Below are 21,811 nucleotides of genomic sequence, written 5' to 3'. Positions count from 1 at the left end.
ACATTCTTAATTTAATTTTTCTAGGTTCAATATTATAAAAAATTCAAAAAATACCAGTCGAAGAACGAAAAAGTACTAAAAAGTCCCTTTTTATAGATTATAATTTACTCCGGGCTCTACATATTTGTTTTTATGTTTCTAGGTTTAATTTTATGGAAAACTCAAAAAGTACCAGTCGAAGTACGATAAAGTTACCATTTTATAGATTCTCATTTACTCCAGGCTCTAAGTGCTTAATTTCATGTTTCGAGGTTCAAATTTTGTAGCAAGCTCAAAAAGTACCAGCCAAAGAACGAAAAAGTACCAAAAAGTGTCATTTTATAGATTCTCATTTACTCCAGGCTCTACGTGCATAATTTCATGTTTCTATGTTCAATTTAATAGAAAACTCAAAAAGTACCTTTTGAAGAACTAAAAAGTACCAAAAAGTCCACTTTTATAGATTCTCAAGTGCTTAATTACATGTTTCTAAATTCTAAGTCAAAAAAGTACCAGTTGCAACATCGTATTGGGAGCCCGTTATTATGTATTCATATGTATAAGTTAATAAACCAAAAAACAATGTTTTATAAAAAAAGTAAGTACTAAATTCATATTTTTATTTGTTCGTCAAGTTATGAAGGATTCAAAAATATTTTTTGAATGTTCTCTGGTTTAAAAGATACATGTGGTGCAAAAGAAGTACCAAATTACAGTTTCTACCCGTTTATTCCCCAAAGGGGCCGAATTTGAAAAAAGTACCAGACACCTGTCCGTTTATTTTTTAAATGAATGACGATAAGCTTTAAACTGTTTTTGTATCTTTTATAGTTTAGGAGATATGAGGTTACTGAATTTACCTGTTTTTACCATTTTTAACCCCCTAATCATTCGAATTTACAAAAATCCCGTCTTAGTGGATCTATTTGGTGGGAGACCAACCTCCTGTCCAAATTTAAGCTCTTTAGCTAAAATCGTTTAGGCTGTGCGATGATGAATCAGTCAGTCAGTAACGTTAGAATTTTATATATGTACGTATGTATGTACATATGTATATAGATTTCGTGCATTGAATTATACTGTAAAAACATTCTAATGTTCGACTTGAATTCAAGTTTCGTTTTCACTGGAGAATGCTATTGAATTAAAGTGTAATGAAAGTGAATTTCAACACTTGAAATTTGAATGTTTGACTGGAATTAAACTTGTTTTAAACTTTAATTTCAGCAAGAATGCTTATTTGGTATAGTGTGACAACTATAAGGGATCTAAAGTCGACATAAAGCCCACAATGGTTAGTACCAATATTTTGCCCAAACAACATATACATACCTAGCCAGGTTATATGCTCTAGGTCCGTGAAGACATTCTCCACAAAGGTATAAATTTGTATAAAAGACGGCTTAACAATTGTTTCTTGTAAATATTCGGCCACCATAGTGTTTGGAGACAACAAGAGCTTCACTGAAAGGCACACCTGACAGACATCGCGCTCTATTATGTGTGTATGGTAGTGATTCTGCTAAGATCAATGGTATAATAATAAGTATGTATCTCAAGGATACCCCTGAATACGGCAATCAGCTTCCTTCCATTGCCTGTAGGTGATAATATACCATGTCACTACTAGCCGACCGACCACCACCCGCCTAGGCTACTAGGGAGGTATACAATTGCCACTTTCTTGTGGGCATTTTTCCAGGAGACCATCATGATGCCTCCTCTTTCTTGAAAAGAAAGACGTTCTTTATAGACAAATAAATAATTAATTAACACCATTACTTACATTTTTTAATCTTCTTGATCTCACAAATATGCCAAATATAGGTTTCGATAAACACTTTTGGGTATTAAACGAAAACAAACCCATATAATTATTAACAATTTAACTAAATTCAACCCAACACTGTTTCTTTGTACAATGACCCTCGGTATAGTAGTATAGCATACAATCTTATTAATTTAAATTTTTAGTAAAAAATTATTTTTTTATTTAAAGAATATCATTTCTGTCATTTTAGATTTTCGCACACACACAACAACAGATTTTTTTGGCAAATAAAAAATGCAGAAAACAGTTTGGCGCGAAAAATTCTAGCAGAATTTCTTTTCGCAGTCGGCAGAATTGACATCAACTGCACTTCCCATTTGAAATACACATGTTCGATACCCTAGCCCTTTACGGTATGACATACCAGCAATGTAAAAAGGTGTAGCTCCGTTGACGTCAACGAAGCTGGTTTGAAGTCAAAGCAGCGACTCGAATTAGGCGCGAAAACACGAAAATATCTGAGGCGAAGCATATACATCGAACGTTGAGCAAAGTTCTACACTGGCCAAATTTCAATGAGCGGCTTATTATTAGATAAAAGAAAACTTGCTTAAATGAAAACAAATTAATTTTATATTGTAAAATTCTATAAATTTAGTGAAAATGTTCTGTAAATTGTACAAAATATGGCGAAATTTTCAAGCCGTATTAAGCTGAAAGATTTTCGGCGGCGGCGGCTTTGACATTTTGTTCGGCGGCTAGGCTTAGTCGGCTTAAGCCGAAACGGCGCAAGTCTCTGGTTATGTCACTCAAAACTGCCAGACGTCTCTGTTTTTGTAATTATTTATCAGCTGTTTTAAAAGCAGAGTTACTTTAACATTAATTATTAACCCATAAATGGTTAAATAGTAATTTTTCGACTTTATAATTTGTATTATAGATGCATAATAGCAAATCTAATTGAACAAATAGTTCCCATGATATCCTCTTAAGAAATTTGTTAAAATTTATTCATATTTTTTATTTATATATATATTTTTTGTTAATTATAACTAAAATTGTTAATTATTTAAATATTAATTTTAATCAGGGTTATTTACATTTTCTTTTAAATGTTAATGTTTAATAATTTTTATTAAAAACAAACAATTAGGTTATAATAAATACTTTGTCAAATATTAATAACAATTTAATAGATATTTTTGAGGAGTAAAGTAAAAAAGTTTAAAAAAGTTTTTCAAAAATTACCAGGTATATTATTTTGGCAACAAATTTATAGGTCAAGTCATTTTTAAGTCTAGACTATAGTCCAGTCTATAGTTTTGATTACACTTAAGTCTATAGTCTTGTCTATAGAGCAGTATATAGTTTAGTCTAAAGTCATCACTTTAGTTTACTCTGTCTATAGTATTGACTATTGTGTAGTTTTTAATCATGACTATAGTCTATATAGTCTTGAATATAGTCCTGTTGATATATATAGTGTTGACTATATCTTATTTTATTGACTAAGGCTTAGTCTACAGCCTTGACTATAGTTTAGTCTTGATTATAGTCTAGTCTATAGTGTTGACGATAGTCTCTAGTCTTGACTATTGTCTAGTCTTTACTCTTGACTATAGTTTAGTCTATAGTTTTTAATACAGTATATTCTTGACTATAGCCTAGTTTATTGTCTTGACTACAGTATATTTATAATCTTGACTACAGTTTATTCTATAGTCTTGACCCTAGTGTTGACTACAGTCTAGTATATAGTCTATAGCATCGACTATAATTTATAATTTCAACTTTAGTCTGGCCTATAGTTTCGTCTATAGCCTATATATATATTAATTTTGAAATCCGAATATAAAATTAGCCAATTATGTTTTATTTCTACATAACTTCTCCTCAAAATAATATATAAATAAAATAATAATGTGTTAGGACGCTACTGGTTAAATCGTGTTAAAATCTAGTTTAAAATATTAATTTGTTAATCAAACACCCTATTAAATAAATCTCTTACATTTTACCTAACTAACTTAAAACTGTTAATTTACTCAATTCAATCAAACTGTTTCTATAGCCCCCTTACGTCTAGCACTTATTTGACCAGAAGAGGATGAAGATGATGCGCCATCATCGTTTGCCATAAAGGAAGTTTCTTCTGATGAGTTTTGTTGATGTATAACAACCTCTTTGGAGTGTGCAGCACCGTTAACTTGTGCCAGTAAAGAATTGTCACGCGGCGATGCATTGTGTATAGAAATTTGATCAAAATTTAATGCCCTCGAGGGTGTATGACAGCGTGAGCCAGCATTTGAGACGGTGGAGACAGGCCTACCGCCATGCGGACTATTGTTGCGTGAATGTTGAAAATCTTCTAAAGGTATTTCCTCAGATCTGTTGGAAATAAAAAGGTTAGCTATTTCATATGGTACAACTAAAATTAAATTACCTTGGTCTTGGCATTCTAGGACTATTGTCACGGGATGATCTTTGCTGTGAATTGTCTCTTGAATGTGTAGAACTTTTGCCACCGCCACTACTGGGAGAGTGTGAGTGTTCTCGTTGTGGTGAACCGTTGTTAGAATCGCCTTGATTTGGAGCATTTGTATTCGAGGTACGACGACGTGAACGTCCAGCACTTTCATTACGGATACTTAAAATATTAACAAACAATTTGATTGTTTCGACTTAAATTTTTTAAAAATAACTTTATATTTATTAAAATAACTACCCCTCTATTGAACGATTTTGCGCCATTTGTATGCGACTTACGCCACCAGCTACAATATTATCACGTCGGAGGGCAGCCGCAAATCCAGGAACTCTACTGGTGGCCGAAAGAATAGGTCTATGCTCACGTGATGATCTAGAACTGGAACTGCCACTAGCACCACTGGCCGTTCTGAGACCAGCTACCGCATATACCGGAGAGTCTACCACTTGCCCGGGCATTTCTATCATTTGAGCAATTTGATACATTTTCTTTTGTCTTGCCTTGCTGCGTCCCTTGGTTAGACGTTGTTTGGCCGCCATGCAACGTATATGATCGTCGAACAGAAATTTGGCCGATATTAAAGGAGTACGATTATGAGTAGCGCCACCACGATGAACAGTTATATGCAGACAACGACTGTCATCTTTATCACCTACCACCTCAACATCTTGCAGGAAACCCACAAATTTGGCCACACCCCAACCTAGGAGTTTAGCATCCGGTTCCACTAATATCAATTGTAATGAATCTATCACCAGAAAACGTCTCTGTTTAATATTGTCCTTAGCAATTACGGTGCAAGCAATTAAATCGCTATTGTCTAAATTTGAGAATTTAAGAAAATGTATGTTAATTTAAGCAAATGTATTACTCACTTAAATCCAAAACATTATCCACTTGCACTAGATTTAACGAATTCGTTAAGGGCAGCATTGTTTCTTTTTCATTAAGAAATTGTTGGCACGTTTTACGTAATAGGAAAAATACTCGTATGGCCCGTCGTGCTTTTTCCACTTCACCACAGGGTAAACGTCTTGTAAACGGTATCCCCGTCAATGGTGTACCGGTGGGTGGTAATAGTATTGTCGAATCCATGCATAAAAATTCAACATTTAATTGTGTTTTACGCATTTCATTGTATTCATCTTCGAATAAATCTAAGAAAATATCTTCAGATTTATAGAAATTACGCAATACTGACATCGATTGATTTCGTGCAGCAAAGAGCAAGTCCTGTTGCGCTTCGGTAATGCATGTAGTAGTTGGCATATCATCGGTTTGATTATTCGATTTGGTAAATGTCACCAATAGTTGTAGAGCAATTTCAATAGTTATTAAACGTATGCGACAAGCTAAAAATGGGAGTGAAAAATGGAATTAAATCTTAAAAAAAACAAGTAAGAGTGTTATATTCGGCCATGCCGAATCTTATATACCCACCATCAAATCATCCTTATAAATAAACTTTGATATTATCGATCTATGTTGAATCATATGTCGATATTAATATGAACATCAGGGAAATATTTGGTAGAGGGAATTTAATAAGGGCTTAAGCATGGACCGTGCTCTTCCGAATTAAAAATATTAAATATTGATCCAATATTTATAACCATAAACTGTTTTTTTGTAAGAGTGGTTATATGGAGGGTAGAGTCAATTATGGACCTATCCTTGTCGGTTTATACAATAATTATTTGTATCTAATGTAGCTGTACTTGTATATTTAATTCAGTCATGAGGTTTAAAATATTTATCTGAAGGGAACCGAAAATGGGTGTTTGATTAGTTATCCTCATCAAATTCAATTGAAAACTTCCAGTCTCTGGAGTGAATCGTTAAAGGCGCCCCTATACGCCCACCCCGTTTAAGTCAATTATGGATCGATACTTCTAAAACTTAAAACGATTTTTAGTTTTTGGCTAGTACAAAACTTGTTTACGTAGATTTTCACTGCTGTAATCGCATTTTTGAGTCAGTAATGAGCGTTAAAGTCATTATCTGAAGGGGACCTTATAGGGGGGTAGGGTCAATTACAGACTGATCCTCATAAAATTTAGTGGGAGATTTTAGCTAATACGAAAATTGTTTATGTCTAAATTCATCGATGTAATCGCAGTTTTAAGCTAGTAATGAGCTTTAAAGTCATTTTCTGAAGGGGACTTTACAAGTGGGATACAAGTGGGTTAATTAAGGACCGATCATAATAAAATTTGATAAAGAACTTTTGGCTTGGACAAAACTTGTTTATGTAGAATTTTTATTTCTGTACTCACATTTTTGAGTCAGTAATAAGCCTTAAAGTCATTTTCTGAAGGGGACCTTATATGGGGGGTAGGGTCAATTATGAACCGATCCTTATAAAATTTTACGAAGAGATTTAAATTCTTATAAAACATATTTGTGCAGAATTTCACCTCTATTGATGCTTTCCTTAGCCCGTTATGTGCGATAAAGTAATTTTCAATTATGGGCCTATCCTTATAAAATTTTACAAGGAGATTTATGTTCCCATAAAACATGTTTTTACCGAATTTCACCGCTATTGATGCTTCTCTTAGCCAGTTATGGGCCATAAAGTCATTTTCTGAAGGGGACTTTATATGGGGGGTAGGGTCAATTATGGGCCTATCATTATAAAATTTTACAAAGAGATTTATGTTCCCATAAAACATGTTTGTGCCGAATTTCACCGCTATTAACGCTTCTCTTATCCAGTTATGGGCGATAAAGTCATTTTCTGAATGGGACTTTATATGGGGGGTAGGGTCAATTATGGACCGATCCTTATAAAATTCTACGAAGAGATTTATGTTCCAATAAAACATGTTTGTACCGAATTTCACCGCTATTGATGCTTCTCTTAGCCAGTTATGGGCGATAAAGTAATTTTCTGAAGGGGACTTTATATGGGGGGTAGGGTCAATTATGGACCGATCCTTATAAAATTATATGAAGAGATTTATGTTCCCATAAAACATGTTTGTGCCGAATTTCACCGCTATTGATGCTTCTCTTAGCCAGTTATGGGCGATAAAGTCATTTTCTGAAGGAGACTTTATATGGGGGGTAGGGTCAATTATGGGCCTATCCTTATAAAATTTTACAAAGAGATTTATGTTCCCAAAGAACATGTTTGTGCCGAATTTCACCGCTATTGATGCTTATCTTAGCCAGTTATGGGCGATAAAGTCATTTCTGAAGGGGACTTTATATGGGGGGTAGGGTCAATTATGGGCCTATCCTTATAAAATTTTAAAAAGAGATTTAGGTTCCCATAAAACATGTTTGTGCCGAATTTCACCGCTATTGGTTCTTCCCTTAGCAAGTTATGAGCGATAAAGTCATTTTCTGAAGGGGACTTTATATGGGGGGTAGGGTCAATTATGGACCGATCCTTATAAAATTCTACGAAGAGATTAAGGTTCCCATAAAACATGTTTGTGCCGAATTTCACCGCAATTGATGCTTCTCTTAGCCAGTTATGGGCGATAAAGTCATTTTCTGAAGGGGACTTTATATGGGGGGTAGGGTCAATTATGGGCCTATCCCTACAAAATATTACAAAGAGATTTATGTTCCCATAAAACATATTTGTGCCGAATTTCACTGCTATTAACGCTTCTCTTATCCAGTTATGGGCGATAAAGTCATTTTCTGAAGGGGACTTTATATGGGGGGTAGGGTCAATTATGGACCGATCCTTATAAAATTCTGCGAAGAGATTTGTGTTCCCATAAAACATGTTTGTGCTGAATTTCAGCGCTATTGATGCTTCCCTTAGCAAGTTATGAGCGATAAAGTCATTTTCTGAAGGGGGCCTTATATGGGGGCTAGGCGAAATCGTGGACCGATATTGCCCATTTTCAATACCAAACAAACTGCATCAACTAGAAGTATCTGTGCAAAATTTCAGCTCGCTAGCTACTTCCGTTTGGACTCTATCGTGTTTTCAACAGACAGACAGACAGACAGACGGACAGACGGACAGACGGACGGACATGGCTAGATCGTCTTAGAATCTAATAAGGACCCAGAATATATATACTTTTATGGGTCTTAGACGAATATTTCAATGTGTTACAAACGGAATGACAAAAACAATATACCCCCCATCTTTTTTGATGGTGGGTATAAAAAAATACAATTGAAATTTTTGCATAAATCTTAATTTCCACAAAAAAAAATATAGTCTAGTCTATAATATTGACTATAGAGTTAACTGTAATTTAGTCTATAGTTTTGACTATAGTTTAATCTTGACTATAGTCTATATTTTTCTATATTTTTCAGTGAAATTTTTATACCCACCATCAAAAAAGATGGGGGGTATATTGTTTTTGTCATTCCGTTTGTAACACATCGAAATATTCATCTAAGACCCATAAAAGTATATATGTATATTCTGGATCCTCATTAAATTCTAAGACGATCTAGCCATGTCCGTCCGTCTGTCCGTCTGTCTGTCCGTCTGTTGAAAACACGATAGAGTCCAAACGGAAGCAGCTAGCGAGCTGAAATTTTGCACAAATATTTTATATTGATGCAGTTTGTTTGGTATTGAAAATGGGCAATATCGGTCCACGATTTCGCCTAGCCCCCATATAAGGCCCCCCTCAGAAAATGACATTAACGCTTATAACTGACTAAAAGAAGCAGCTATAGCGATGAAATTCGACATAAACATATTTTTTTAGGAACCTTAGTATCATTGTAAAATTTTATAAGGATCGGTCTATAATTGACCCTATTCCCCATATAAGGTCCCCCTCAGAAAATGACATTAACGCTCATAACTGACTAAAAAAGCGGCCATAGCGATGAAATTCGACATATACATATTTTTTAGGAACCTTAATATCATTGTAAAATTTTATAAGGATCGGTCTATAATTGACCCTATCCCCCATATAAGGTCCTCCTCAGAAAATGACATTAACGCTCATAACTGATTAAAAAAAGCAGCTATAGCGATGAAATTCGACATAAACATATTTTAAATGAATCTTAATATCACTGTAAAATTTTATAAGGATCGGTCCATAATTGACCCTATCCCCCATATAAGGTCCCCCTCAGAAAATGACATTAACGCTCATAACTGACTAAAAAAAGCAGCTATAGCGATGAAATTCGACTTAAACATATTTTTTTGGAACCTTAATATTATTGTAAAATTTTATAAGAATCGGTTCATAATTGACCCTATCCCCCATATAAGGTCCCCCTCATAAAACGACATTAACGCTCATAACTGACTAAAAAAAGCAGCTATAGCGATGAAATTCGACTTAAACTTATTTTATAGAAACTTTAATATCATTGTAAAATTTTATACCGATCGGTCCATAATTTATCCTACCCCCATATACGGTTCCCTTCGGAAAATGGCTTTAACGCTCATTACTAACTAAAATCGTTATAGAAAATTTGACGAGGATCGGTCCATAATTACCAAACGTCCCCTCAGAAAATAACTTTAACGCTTTTTGCTACCTTAAAAATACAAGGACAGCGACAAAATTCGACAAAAATTTCCCTATACATAGATGTAATAAATGAGAAAATTGTTTTGATAATAACAAAAGCATCGATTCTTAAATATCAAAGTTTATTTATAAGGAAGCATTCCTTTTTGGCAATGATTTGATGGTGGGTATACAAGATTCGGCACAGCCGAATATAACACTCTTACTTGTTTCCATTAAATTTTTTTATTGTTCTTATTTAATATTTCATTAAAACTCCAATATTTTTTTACGAAAAAATCCCGATTTAGTTGTTTTTCGATCCAACCTAATCCAACAATAAAATAAACACTAAAATACTATGTACTTACATGGTTGATTCGCTAACGTTATGATATTTAATAAACGTTCTATTAATTCTGTTTTATAGCTTAAAGAACCATTGCCAGATTTCGATAGAACTTGATGAAACCAATCATTTTTAACACCTGCAATTTACACAAAACATTAGTTTGGTATTTTATTAAGCATACATATTAAAATAACAATAATTTTAACAAAATTTCGAATGAAGTTTAAAACAAAATGAATTTATTTAGTTAGATATAAAGCAAGTTAATTTACATACCATCTATAGAAGATAGATTATTTATTTTAAACATACAAAACAACAAGCAGCATGAATAGTTAAAGAAGGAAAAGGAAAATATGAAATTGTTACAAATGAATGATGGTTAAAAAGGTTTTACGTAATGAAACATTTCATACTATACCTCTATTAAAGCTCATGGCATATATTAAGCACAAGGCTAACAAGGCCAAATAATCATTTTCGGTACAATCTAATGCTGACATAACAGTGTCCAAAAATGGTCGATGTAAGGAGGAGGATAGAGAATTTGCTGCTGTTGGTGAGGTAAGTTGTTGTAATTTTTCTTTTTCCTCATCGGTGATATTGGCTAATTTGATATTGCTTATTAGTGTTGTTGTTTCGGAGTTTTCTAAAGCTTCTGTTGAACTGTGCACATCAGTTTCTTCTATAGGTTGTGTGGCCGTTGATGATGTTGTTAAATTATCTGCTACAATACCGCTTGAAGTGGAACTAGAGGCCACCAGACTTTCTTCGGTTGTTTCTTCACCATATGAATAACCTGAAGAGTTGGCTGCTGTATCTAAAGCTTGCTCTAAACTTTCACGTGGTTCGGTAAAACTGGGCACTACCGCCTCACGGTGTTCGACATAGGCATTTAATACCGCTGCCGCTCCCTCTTTAAATACAGTATTATCACCGTTCAGTATAACCCAAGCTAGGGCATGAACTAAAGGTGAATGTGTTACTACCAGAAATACAAGTGATAGCAAATATAATGCCACTATGGAAGATACACGAGGATTTTGCATTTCTTGTATATCGATATCAACATTACGATTTAAAACAGCTGCCAAATTTTGCGTGACCACTGCTAAGGAAGGTGGTGGCGGCGCGGGAGTCAATGAAAATATGTATAAGGGCACAAAGAGTTTGTGCAGTAAATGTTCGGTTAGAACAGCATTTAAATCGTTTATTTCCAGGAGGAGTATATCATTAAGATAATGTAGATGATCCAAATGTTCGGCGACTAAATTGGAAAGTTTTTGATTTGATTGGTGGCTGTAAATAAGAATTTAATTGACAATTGATATAATAAGAAAGTAAGTGAAAAAGTACTTACTCAATATCAGTGCGCACACATGTATCCAATTCCAATATATGTTTACCAATAAACCATACTAAATTACTGAAATAAGGAGCAGCCGTTCTAAAAGAAAAAATAAAATTTAGATATCTATGTATATATAAAAACATACATTTAAACAAACTTACTTGTCTCTTATAAAACGCAACATGCTAGCATTTTGTACTTTATAAACATTTAAGGAAATAGTACGTACAGCTATACGCACCATACTCTCAGGATGATTAAAAAACTTTATTGCTTCTGTATATAAAGGAAAATCATTTGTATGCTAAACAAAAAAACAGAAGCAAAATCAAAACAATTTCCAAAATGTTAAATACCAACTCCAACATACCTCGTTATAAAAGAAATGTATAGTATGGGTATTTAGTTTTAAGCTTAAAGTTTTCAAAAATAATATATAATAGCCCATAACATCTTCATCAGAGAAATCAAATTTATGCACTATAATCGAGTTGACATGATTATTGCTCAAAAGATAATCTAAACAAAGGAAAGGCATTCATAATTTTCTGCAGAACATTAATAATAATCTAAAAACATACACAATGAGGTTTCATTTCTTATATTTTCAAATAAAATATTTAATGTTTGCAATAGCTGTACACACACAAAACTAGAACCGCCACTCTTTTGACGCATTATATGCAAAAAATAGGACAGCATATTTTTCTCAAGGAAAAAACTACAAAGAAAGTTCAAATGTTTGCAGATAATGTATTATTAGTTGTAGTATAAACAAATGTTTTATTTTTTTTCGATTAACTTACTCAAATACTGAAGAATCATGTTGATCGCCCCATATAAGAATCTCTGCTATACAGCGTAATGATTCCACCAACAAGCCTCTATTGTTTTCAGATACCGTGGTATTCTTTTCTAGGATACTGTATAAATATTTCAGGTGATCGAGTGATAGACGATTTTTAGGTTTATTCCAACCTCCACCAAACCAGCTACGGCTTCGAAACATAATTTTCTAAAAATTCTTTAATAATGCGTTGTTTCCTTTTCTGTTAGAAGGGGTGTAAGTAAGTAAAAGCTGCACTTTGTTTTCTACTATGATTTGTCCCGCAGCACTTTATTATAGGGGTTTATTATCAAATTTTATTGTTGTTATTAAATAAATTGTTAATATCTGTATATTGTTATAAATTTCAGTAGTATTTTTTTATAAACTATTTTGTATATTTTAATTAATTTCTATTTGGGATACTTCTTTTTTTCTTCGCAGCAGCAGTGAAAAATTTATGTGAAACGTCAAGAAGAGCACAATAGAAGAACGAACAGCTGATTGTCATATAGAAGGTTGATTGTTGTCATTAGGGGGGGGAGGAGCATGTTTGTTTAAAGAAAATATTTTTTGTTTGGCAACGCGAGTTAAATTTGTAAGGCAGTAAACATTTTAAATTGTTATATGTTATTTCTGATTCGATTTTAACGTTTGATATATCATTTGAAAGATAATATTCTGTAGAATATGTTAACATTTTAAAAATTTCAAGATGAATTTTAAAAATGTCAATATTTATGTAAAATTGATAAAAATATTAATTGTAATGAATTGTGTTATAGTAATTATATATCTGATTCGATTTTAACCTGTTATACATTATTAAAAAGATAACATTCTGTAGAAGTTGTAAACTTTTAAAGCATTCCAAAATGATTTTAATAATTGTAATATTTAACTTTTTGCTACTTTTCCGTTATTATTTTATATATACATATATATACATATAAATATTGATATATATATATATATATATATATATATACATATAAATATTGAATCTAAAATTATAAAATCAGATTTCATCAAAGGGGACTTTTTTGGATCCGGATGGTATAAAAATCTATAAGAGTGAACTTTCTGCTACTTTTAGTTCTACCATACGTCTAATAGAATTATTAAAGATTTGTATACCGAAGATATCTGGAGGGGTCTTCAGAAAGTTCTTTTCAACAAACATAAGGACATCGCTGAAATAACTATCTATAAGGATTCAGATTCCCATAGCAGACACGGAAGAAAAACTGCCGAGGAAAACAAGAGTATTTCTGGCACATCTAAGATTGGGATGGAGCAACAATCTCAATGTCTACTGGTTACGTATAGATTGTGACGTCCCAAACGAATGTGCTGGTCAGGGTCCTCATGACACCCACCACATATTCAACTGCTTAGAAAACCCTACTTCACTCTGTCCAATAGATTTATGGATGCATCCAGTTGAAGTAGCCCAATTTTTAGGCCTGGACATTGATGTATAACCCCCACCTAGATTATTGTTTCAACAACATAAGTATTCAGAATAATGAAAATTACAAATAGAATGACAAACCCTTCCCACAAAGTTAAAAGGTGTAATAAAACGTTTCTAAATAGCCCGCCCATCTTCAATGGATGCTGGGAACTATGTATTAAAATCATAAAAGACTTCTCCCCATTAAAACAAGTTTAAATATTTTATTTTTTTTAATTTCTTTTATTAATTTTTTTGTTTACCAAATTTCAAATTTGTAAAATACATTTTGTAAGATGGTTTTTTTAAAAGTTTTTTTTTTCTTTGATGTGTAATTGTTTTATAAATAAAATTTAATTAAATGAAAATATATTAACTATTAATAGATAAATAATAAATATGTATGTAAGATAAATATGTACACAAAAAAATTAATATTTTGAATTAATTATTCATACATACACAAAGATGTATGTTAACAGTTATAGTTTATAATGTAACATTTTTACTTTGCATTTATTATAAGACATATTTATTTATTATTAGTAATAATTAGCCAGGTTTATATGTTCATTATCACAGGCAATAGGACATTGTATTTACTATTATTATTATTATTATGAGTAGTGTTTGTATTATTTTATGGGAATTTTAAAGATCCTATTGTATGGATGATTAAATTAATTGCTATGATTCTGTAGTTGTTTATTTGTTGTTGTGGTTGCCAAGGTACATATTAATTGAAAAATATTATGAAACTCGTTTATATTAGCTTTCGTTAGAAAATGTGTTATGAAAATTGCCTCTTTTTTTAAACAATCTTTCATATGAACTTAAGAAAACATCAATTTTAATTGGACAAATTGTTACTGAAAATAAAAAAGTGAAAAAAAAAAAACATAAAATAAAACAAATAAATAAAAAATAAAAAAAAATATATATAAAAAATTAACATAACTAATGATCGAAAGGAGAAGCAAACAAAAAAAATTCTTATTTCATATTATTACTTTACAATTGTACTAATTAAATTATTGTTATTTTTTTTTATTAAAAAATGATTATTACTCTTCTTTTGTGCTTTTGTTGAAGTATTGGTTGTACATGGTATAACCCAAACCCGCTGTAAGACAAGCGACTACTGTTCCTTGGGCTGCCACACGCAATTGCATTAAAAATACACTTGTGCTCATGGTGCCACGATGTTTATATTTGTAGGCACCAATAGCGGCAGCGGCAACAAAACCAGCCAAACCTGTAATTAAAGAAAAAAATTAAAGTTAAATATTGAAAAATTATAACAAATTTCATTAACAATGAAGTTTGTAATTCCCCTTAGTATATGTGACCTTTGCAATTTTTATACCCTACACCACTTTAGTGGGGAGGGTATATTGGATTTGTGCTGATGTTTGTAACATACAAAAATATTCGTCCTAGACCCACCTTAAAGTATACCAATCGGCTTAGAATCGTTTTCTGAGTCGATTAAGCTATGTCCGTCCGTCCGTCCGTCTGGCTGGCTGGCTGTCCATGTAAACCTTGTGCGCAAGGTACAGGTCGGAATTTTCAAGATAATTGGATGAAATTTGGCATGCACGTTTTATTTGACGAAGCCTATTGAAAATGGTTAAGATCGGTCCATTATTTCACCTAGCCCCCATAGAACAGAACCCCCCGAAAAGGGCTTCTGAGCTCATAATTATGTTAAATATACAGATATATCGATAATATACGGCGCAACTAAGTTTTATAGAAGTCTTGATGACCCTGCCAAATTTCATAAAGATCGGGCCCCATTTGACCCTAGCTCCCATACAAAGTCCCCTTCAGAAAATTACTTGAATGTCCCAAATTAACTTATAAACACAAATATCGCGATGAAATTCAGCACAATAAAATATTATGTAAATATAAATATATTCACAAAATGTTATCGGGCTCGGTCCATATTTGCCCCTAGCCCCCATATAAAGCCTCTTTCAGAAAATTAGTTTTTCATCCATAAATTGCTTAAATGTATCGGAACAAGGGAATATTGAAGATAAATGCTTTATTATGAAAAATAAATCACATTTAATATTCATAACTGGTGTAGGGTAGGGCCATGCCCGACTATAGTTTCTTACTTGTTAAAATTTCAAACAAATTTCATTAACAATGAAGTTTGTAAATCATCCAGCAGGTGTGACTTTTATTAAAACACATTATTACTAAATATATTTAATTGTAAAATCCTTTTAGAGTAAATTTAAAATATTTATTTTTGCAACTAAAAATTTATAAATTTGTCTTAGTTAATTGGGAATACAGTTATTGCTTTCAAATTGTTTGTTTGCGGAAATAAGCTGTTGATTCATAAAAACTACTAAAAAAAGCTTTTATCTTATTTTTAAATTTAGACAAACATTGTTGTTTTTTTGCACTGTTTAATCTATTTTAATGTTGTGATTGAAAAAAAAAAAAAAAAACACAAATATTCTCTGAAACAATTTCATTAACCAATGTTTGATAAATAACAACACATTTTAGATTAAAAGTAAATAAATTAATTTGTAGGCAAATAATTGGTAATAAGTTGTCACTAAAGTAAAATTATATCATATAATATTGATTACATAATAACAAAAAAATGGTCATTATTTCAACAAGTTGTTAAAAAGAAAAATAATTATCTTTTTTGTTTTTTTTTTTTTTTTGATTTAAAGTTTTTAGATTAATAATAAACAATAGATGGTTTGTTAGATAAATGGATGAGTTTGGAATTTATAATTAGTTTTCTTTTATATTTATTTTGTTAATAAAGACGCTCGTGTAGAATTTAATAGCTATATAATTAATAATTAATGGAAAGTTTTAAAATGATTCAGTGTGAAAGAAAGAGGACGGGAAGTATGAATGAAAGATATTTTGCAAATATTACGCACATTTCATTAGCGAGTAAAAGAATTTTTGTTTAGTAATTGATTACTGATTGAAACCACAAATCATTGAGATTAATTATAAAGCAGAAATGTGTTTTAATTTCTAAGAACACTTGGTGGGAAATAATTATGAAAAATTAACAAAAAATTTTTTTTGAATTTTTTTCTAAATTTTAGAAAATTTATTATTTAATATTGAAATTTACTTTTTTAACTCAACATAGCATAGCATCTGAAATATAGCCAAAATTCTTGAAAAATCTAATTTTTTCTGAACCGATTTGGTGATTTCATATACTTTATTATTGGGGTCTTTAGAAATTTGTTTTTGTGCCACGCCTCTTGTGGTAAAACCTTTGTAAAGTTCAACTTCTACTTAACACAGACAAACAACAAGTGCACCGATTTACATGAAACTTGTGATGCACACTATTTTTATCTGGAAGAAATTATAGAAAATAAGTATAAGGTCTAGATTATATGACACACCTCTTTCTACGCCCTCTTACTTGGCTCAATAAAGATATATTTTTTCAAATTTTCCTAAGGTTTCTTCAAAATCACAAACTGTACCTTGTTTATTTAAGATTTTATGGGTTTTAGGCAAACATTATTGGATGGATAAACAACCTCCATACTATAGTGAATATAAAAATCTAATAACCACTATTACTTGTCAATTGTTGTTCTCTTTATCTGGAAGAAATTATAGAAAATAAGTATAAGGTCTAGATTATATGACACACCTCTTTCTACGCCCTCTTACTTGGCTCAATAAAGATATATTTTTTCAAATTTTCCTAAGGTTTCTTCAAAATCACAAACTGTACCTTGTTTATTTAAGATTTTATGGGTTTTAGGCAAACATTATTGGATGGATAAACAACCTCCATACTATAGTGAATATAAAAATCTAATAACCACTATTACTTGTCAATTGTTGTTCTCTTTATCTGGAAGAAATTATAGAAAATAAGTATAAGGTCTAGATTATATGACACACCTCTTTCTACGCCCTCTTACTTGGCTCAATAAAGATATATTTTTTCAAATTTTCCTAAGGTTTCTTCAAAATCACAAACTGTACCTTGTTTATTTAAGATTTTATGGGTTTTAGGCAAACATTATTGGATGGATAAACAACCTCCATACTATAGTGAATATAAAAATCTAATAACCACTATTACTTGTCAATTGTTGTTCTCTTAAAGCAGTGTAATCAAGTAAAAATAAGTTTTGCTTAAAATAGTAATTTCACAACAAAGTGTTTCTCTTTAAAATCTAGTTTTTCTTTTGCTCGTATTTCTTTTATTTACTTATTTGTAAAATAAATAAAAATACACTTTAAAGAGAGTAGTTTTTGTTTATTCTGCGCACATAAATTAAAAGTTTATTTCCAAGAAAAAAAAAAAAAACATATTAACAAAAAACAATGACAAAGCAAAAAAATTACAAAAAAAAATATTAATAAAAACAAATTCGCGTGTTTCTACAAACAAACAGGTTCCATAGTTTTAGTATGATTGATTAATGCTAATAAAACTGCAAATTTTAAATTAAGACAAATAAAATTATTAAGAAATGACCTAATATTTTAATAAAAACATCTTAAAAATGAAATTCTAGCAGCAGCAAAAGAAAATGTTTTCTTTTACAGGTAGCTTAATGTAAATTTTTTGGAAAACTACCTGGATAAAGATTAACTTTTAAAAAACCTGTTTGATTCATCCCTTGAATAAGTTAAAAATTTGTTAATGATTTAACTCAGTAAAAACATCTTAAATTTTTTCTTTAGCTCCTTTCTTTGATTGAAATGTGTTTTTCTCACTTCAAGTTAATCATGTCAATCATGCTCAAACTCAACATAATAAAAAGCATGATGAAATTTTGCATCAAACATGCGCAAATAATTATTTATTGTTTGCGTGTGTTTTAAAATGATTTGTTTTCTAATTTCTAGCACGTTTCGATTTTTTTTTTGGAATAAAATTTTGAACATTTGAATTGCTAATATGGAATAGTTAAATTTTCCTCTTAAAGGACAGTTATTTATAATGATAACTAGTACACGTGTCTGAGTTTTATGCTAAAAAGTTTTGTGTGTTAAATTTTAAGTGGGTGTACTAAAAAATTTTAATATTTGTTAGTAATTAATTTGTAATAATGAAGTTAATAGTCTATATTAGATTTTGGCTAGAAAGATATCCTTCTCTTTAGGATAAATTATTGTAAAATAATAATTTTACATAGTTTTTTTCAACATTTTATAATCTTTTCAAATACGAACTGCATTCAAAACGCTCTATTCCAAATTCTCTTAACATATGAGTAAAATTACCAAAAACACATATTTTGATCATATTTCTTCGATGTGTTTAAAACATATAATGCTTTTCCTACACGTAATATCAAAGGAAAGGACTTTCGAATATCTTTCTTTTGATATACATATTACCTAGTAATGGAACATAGCACTTGAAATATATTTAATATTCTGGAAAAATATTGATTATTTTCCGTAATCTTATCCTCCAATACACTATATTTTTTTATATTATTAACTCATCTGTTGACTAGTACATGAACTATAGTATTGAATATTCTCTTGACTAGTCTACTGATTATTAAGCATTAAAATTGAATATAATATTAACTAATGTAGTGTATTGTTCAGTATCTGGATATTGTATTGACTAGTCTCTGGTCCAGTCTAAACGATTACAATGTATGTATTATAATAAGCATATCCTTAGGGGTATGTGGTATTTTTCAATGTCATTTTTCAATCCTAGCTATTGCAAATTTATGAACTTATTTATTTTTAAGAGAATTTTTAAAAGGTACCTATACAAAAGAAAAATACTTTCACACATTTTCTATTAAAAACGTTCACACATTCTGTTATTATTATATTCCACAAGTTTTTTTGTTTTTATTTTTTGACAAGTGACCTTCTATTTTCTTATTTTGCAAAAATTAGTTTGAAAATTTTCCGTAAAAGATGTTCGAACAACAAAATATTTTAATAGGCCTATTAGTCAATAGCTAGACAGAATCTACATATACATACATACATATAATCCATAATGGCGTAAAAAGTTATTTAATACCTATAGGTAGGCTTCTAATAAAAACAAAATGATAATTTCTAGATAGGAAGTAAATATTACATCCTACTAGAGTTCTATTAACACATTAATTTGTTGTTAATAATAATAGGTACTAACTAAAAATCTATATAGGTACCTACATATGTAAGTATGTACATATACCTATCCCACATCAAATACTAAATATTGATTTTACGCATTTTAATATAAAATCATCAAAAAAGCTTTTCAACTCTCATTAACACAGTCAGTAATTATAATTAAACAATATATAATTAAATATTTTTTTTCTCAAAAAAATTTGAAAATTTTGAACGCAATATAACTCAAAGGTTACATCATACATAGTATTATTGTTGTCGTTGTTAGATGTGTGCGAATTTTTTTTCTTTTTGTTAATATACTTCAATTTTAACTCACTGACAGACAAAATATCAAAATAAATAATAGCAGAGAATAAAATAAAGAATAAATGCAGAGTGGAAACGTACACAAAAAAGAAAATGTTCATTATTAGATAACAATTTGTTAATAATACATAATCATAATAAATATAATTTTCCCACAAAAAAACTAAATTATTTTTGATTAAATCAAATTTTTGCAACTTAGTCTAGCGCAGGTCCCACTGAAGGTCGTGGTCATGAATGAGTTTTTTCAACCTCTATCACAAGTTTTTTTGTATTTTCTATATAATTTCCTTTATTTTTTGTTCAAAACATATGCTTGCTAAATAATTTTTTGTTAAACTAACAACAAAAAAAAAACCCATTAACCAATTGGTCATGAGAAGTAGAGAGCAAAACACATGTATCGTAAAAAATTTGTGATGTCACAAGTTTTTTTCCGTCTCTGCAAAATTTTGTTTGACGTTATATTTTTTCTATTCTTTTTTGCAAAACAATTACGGAAGCGTGTACGACGCATTGTATGGCTAATCATATCTCAAAATTTGTCCAAATTTAACTTAGCAACAAATATTAAGAAAATAACACTTACCCACTACCATAAAGGGTGAATCCTTTGCCTTTTTGGCCAATTTGCCACCTTCATCACCAGGTTGTTCGAAGTATGATTTGCCGGCACTCATTTTTGTATATGTTGTAAAGTTTATTTAGTATATGTAATAAAATAATAACACTCTTTTTTGGGGAATATATTCCTGTACTTTTTAAATTTATCGCTCTCTGTGGTGTTACTCAAACTTAAATTTAAATGTTTAGTAACTCGCTTTTATAATAAAACTAAACCGAAAACCAGACATCTCAATCAGAGCCCTGTGCTGACAAATATTAACGGCGGCGTCGACTGACACCAAATATGTCGGCGGCGGCTTAAAATCGACTGTAAAGGCTCAGTTCAAGGCGAATTCAGATAAGGTGGTGTTATTCAATCAGCAAATTAAGTTTTACTTAACTTCAGGCACTCAATTAAAAATTTTGCAAATTAATCTGCCGGAATAGAATTTTTCGTTTGAAACAAACATTATTCAATTCAGAATATATTTTCCTCACAAATTTTAATATCTTTATTTAGAAAATAGAAAAACAATTGTCAAATAAATTATTTCAAATAATTTATTTGTTTAAAAAGTACATTGAAAACAAAGAATGTTTGAAATTTTTTATTTATTGAAAGAGAAATTTAGTTTTTTCTGTTCCCGTACTTTTTACAAGTACGAAGAGAAAATTCATTAATTCTCTTTAGCTAGAAAAGTTCTGGAACAAAGCTAAAATATGTTTATTTTTCTGAATTCTCATTTATACTTTCTCTAAAAAACTCTTAAAAGTGTGAGTGATAAAAATGACATATATTCATCAAGACAACTGTAATAGGCGTCACAGCAGTATTACATTGTACACCATTACAATTGGAACTATTTGTTTCTTTTCCGTACAGGTTGAACCAAAATTCAACGAACTCATCATAGTCCAAATTCAATGGTAGCAAAACATTTCTTTTCTCCAGGTTGATTTAATATGATTAACCTTAGAATCCAATACACAAACGCCATCATAACCACACGAAATTTTTTAACAAATTCTCGCATTATTGTTGTCTTGTGCAGGCCCTTAATGTACATACA

At 30.7% G+C, this 21,811-nt stretch overlaps 2 protein-coding genes across 3 annotated transcripts; both read right to left on the bottom strand.

Moving 5' to 3' along the window:
• Positions 1-3,469: 3,469 nt before the first annotated feature.
• LOC119605791 (protein CLEC16A homolog) lies at positions 3,470-12,712 on the bottom strand. Of its 2 annotated transcripts, XM_037959101.1 has the most exons (12): positions 12,216-12,712; positions 11,991-12,130; positions 11,780-11,928; positions 11,571-11,713; positions 11,419-11,505; positions 10,480-11,357; positions 10,335-10,337; positions 10,078-10,194; positions 5,114-5,590; positions 4,476-5,058; positions 4,194-4,397; positions 3,470-4,138 (listed from the first exon to the last, which is right to left on the bottom strand). In XM_037959101.1, exons 1-12 carry the CDS (start codon positions 12,416-12,418, stop codon positions 3,805-3,807), a joined length of 3,318 nt encoding a protein of 1,105 aa, XP_037815029.1. In that variant the 5' UTR covers positions 12,419-12,712; the 3' UTR covers positions 3,470-3,804. The 2 variants fall into 2 exon arrangements, with proteins under 2 accessions (XP_037815029.1, XP_037815030.1); XM_037959102.1 differs by lacking the exon at positions 10,335-10,337 and having other exon boundaries at positions 3,605-4,138; positions 12,216-12,625.
• Positions 12,713-14,505: 1,793 nt separating this feature from the next.
• Positions 14,506-21,020, bottom strand: LOC119605796 (HIG1 domain family member 1A, mitochondrial). Its single transcript, XM_037959108.1, has 3 exons — positions 20,725-21,020; positions 14,760-14,946; positions 14,506-14,560 (listed from the first exon to the last, which is right to left on the bottom strand). Exons 1-3 carry the CDS (start codon positions 20,813-20,815, stop codon positions 14,542-14,544), a joined length of 297 nt encoding a protein of 98 aa, XP_037815036.1. The 5' UTR covers positions 20,816-21,020; the 3' UTR covers positions 14,506-14,541.
• Between the last annotated feature and the right edge of the window lie 791 nt (positions 21,021-21,811).

Source organism: Lucilia sericata, unplaced genomic scaffold, assembly GCF_015586225.1.
Source record: "Lucilia sericata isolate MDLA Ls3-8-SP2 unplaced genomic scaffold, ASM1558622v1 Contig000520F_arrow, whole genome shotgun sequence".
NCBI classification, from domain to species: Eukaryota; Metazoa; Arthropoda; class Insecta; order Diptera; family Calliphoridae; genus Lucilia; species Lucilia sericata.
This window is presented reverse-complemented; position numbering and strand designations above follow the sequence as displayed.

What these genes read in the sequence shown, in the direction of transcription:
- LOC119605791 (XM_037959101.1), bottom strand. Translation starts at nt 12,418, where the DNA reads ATGTTTCGAAGCCGTAGCTGGTTTGGTGGAGGTTGGAATAAACCTAAA. An exon ending in AACGTTAGCGAATCAACCAT is followed by an intron (nt 5,591 to 10,077) that starts GTAAGTACATAG and finishes TCCCATTTTTAG; the next exon opens with CTTGTCGCATACGTTTAATA. An exon ending in CCTAGAATGCCAAGACCAAG is followed by an intron (nt 4,139 to 4,193) that starts GTAATTTAATTT and finishes TATTTCCAACAG; the next exon opens with ATCTGAGGAAATACCTTTAG.
- LOC119605796 (XM_037959108.1), bottom strand. Translation starts at nt 20,815, where the DNA reads ATGAGTGCCGGCAAATCATACTTCGAACAACCTGGTGATGAAGGTGGC. An exon ending in TTCACCCTTTATGGTAGTGG is followed by an intron (nt 14,947 to 20,724) that starts GTAAGTGTTATT and finishes CTTTAATTACAG; the next exon opens with GTTTGGCTGGTTTTGTTGCC.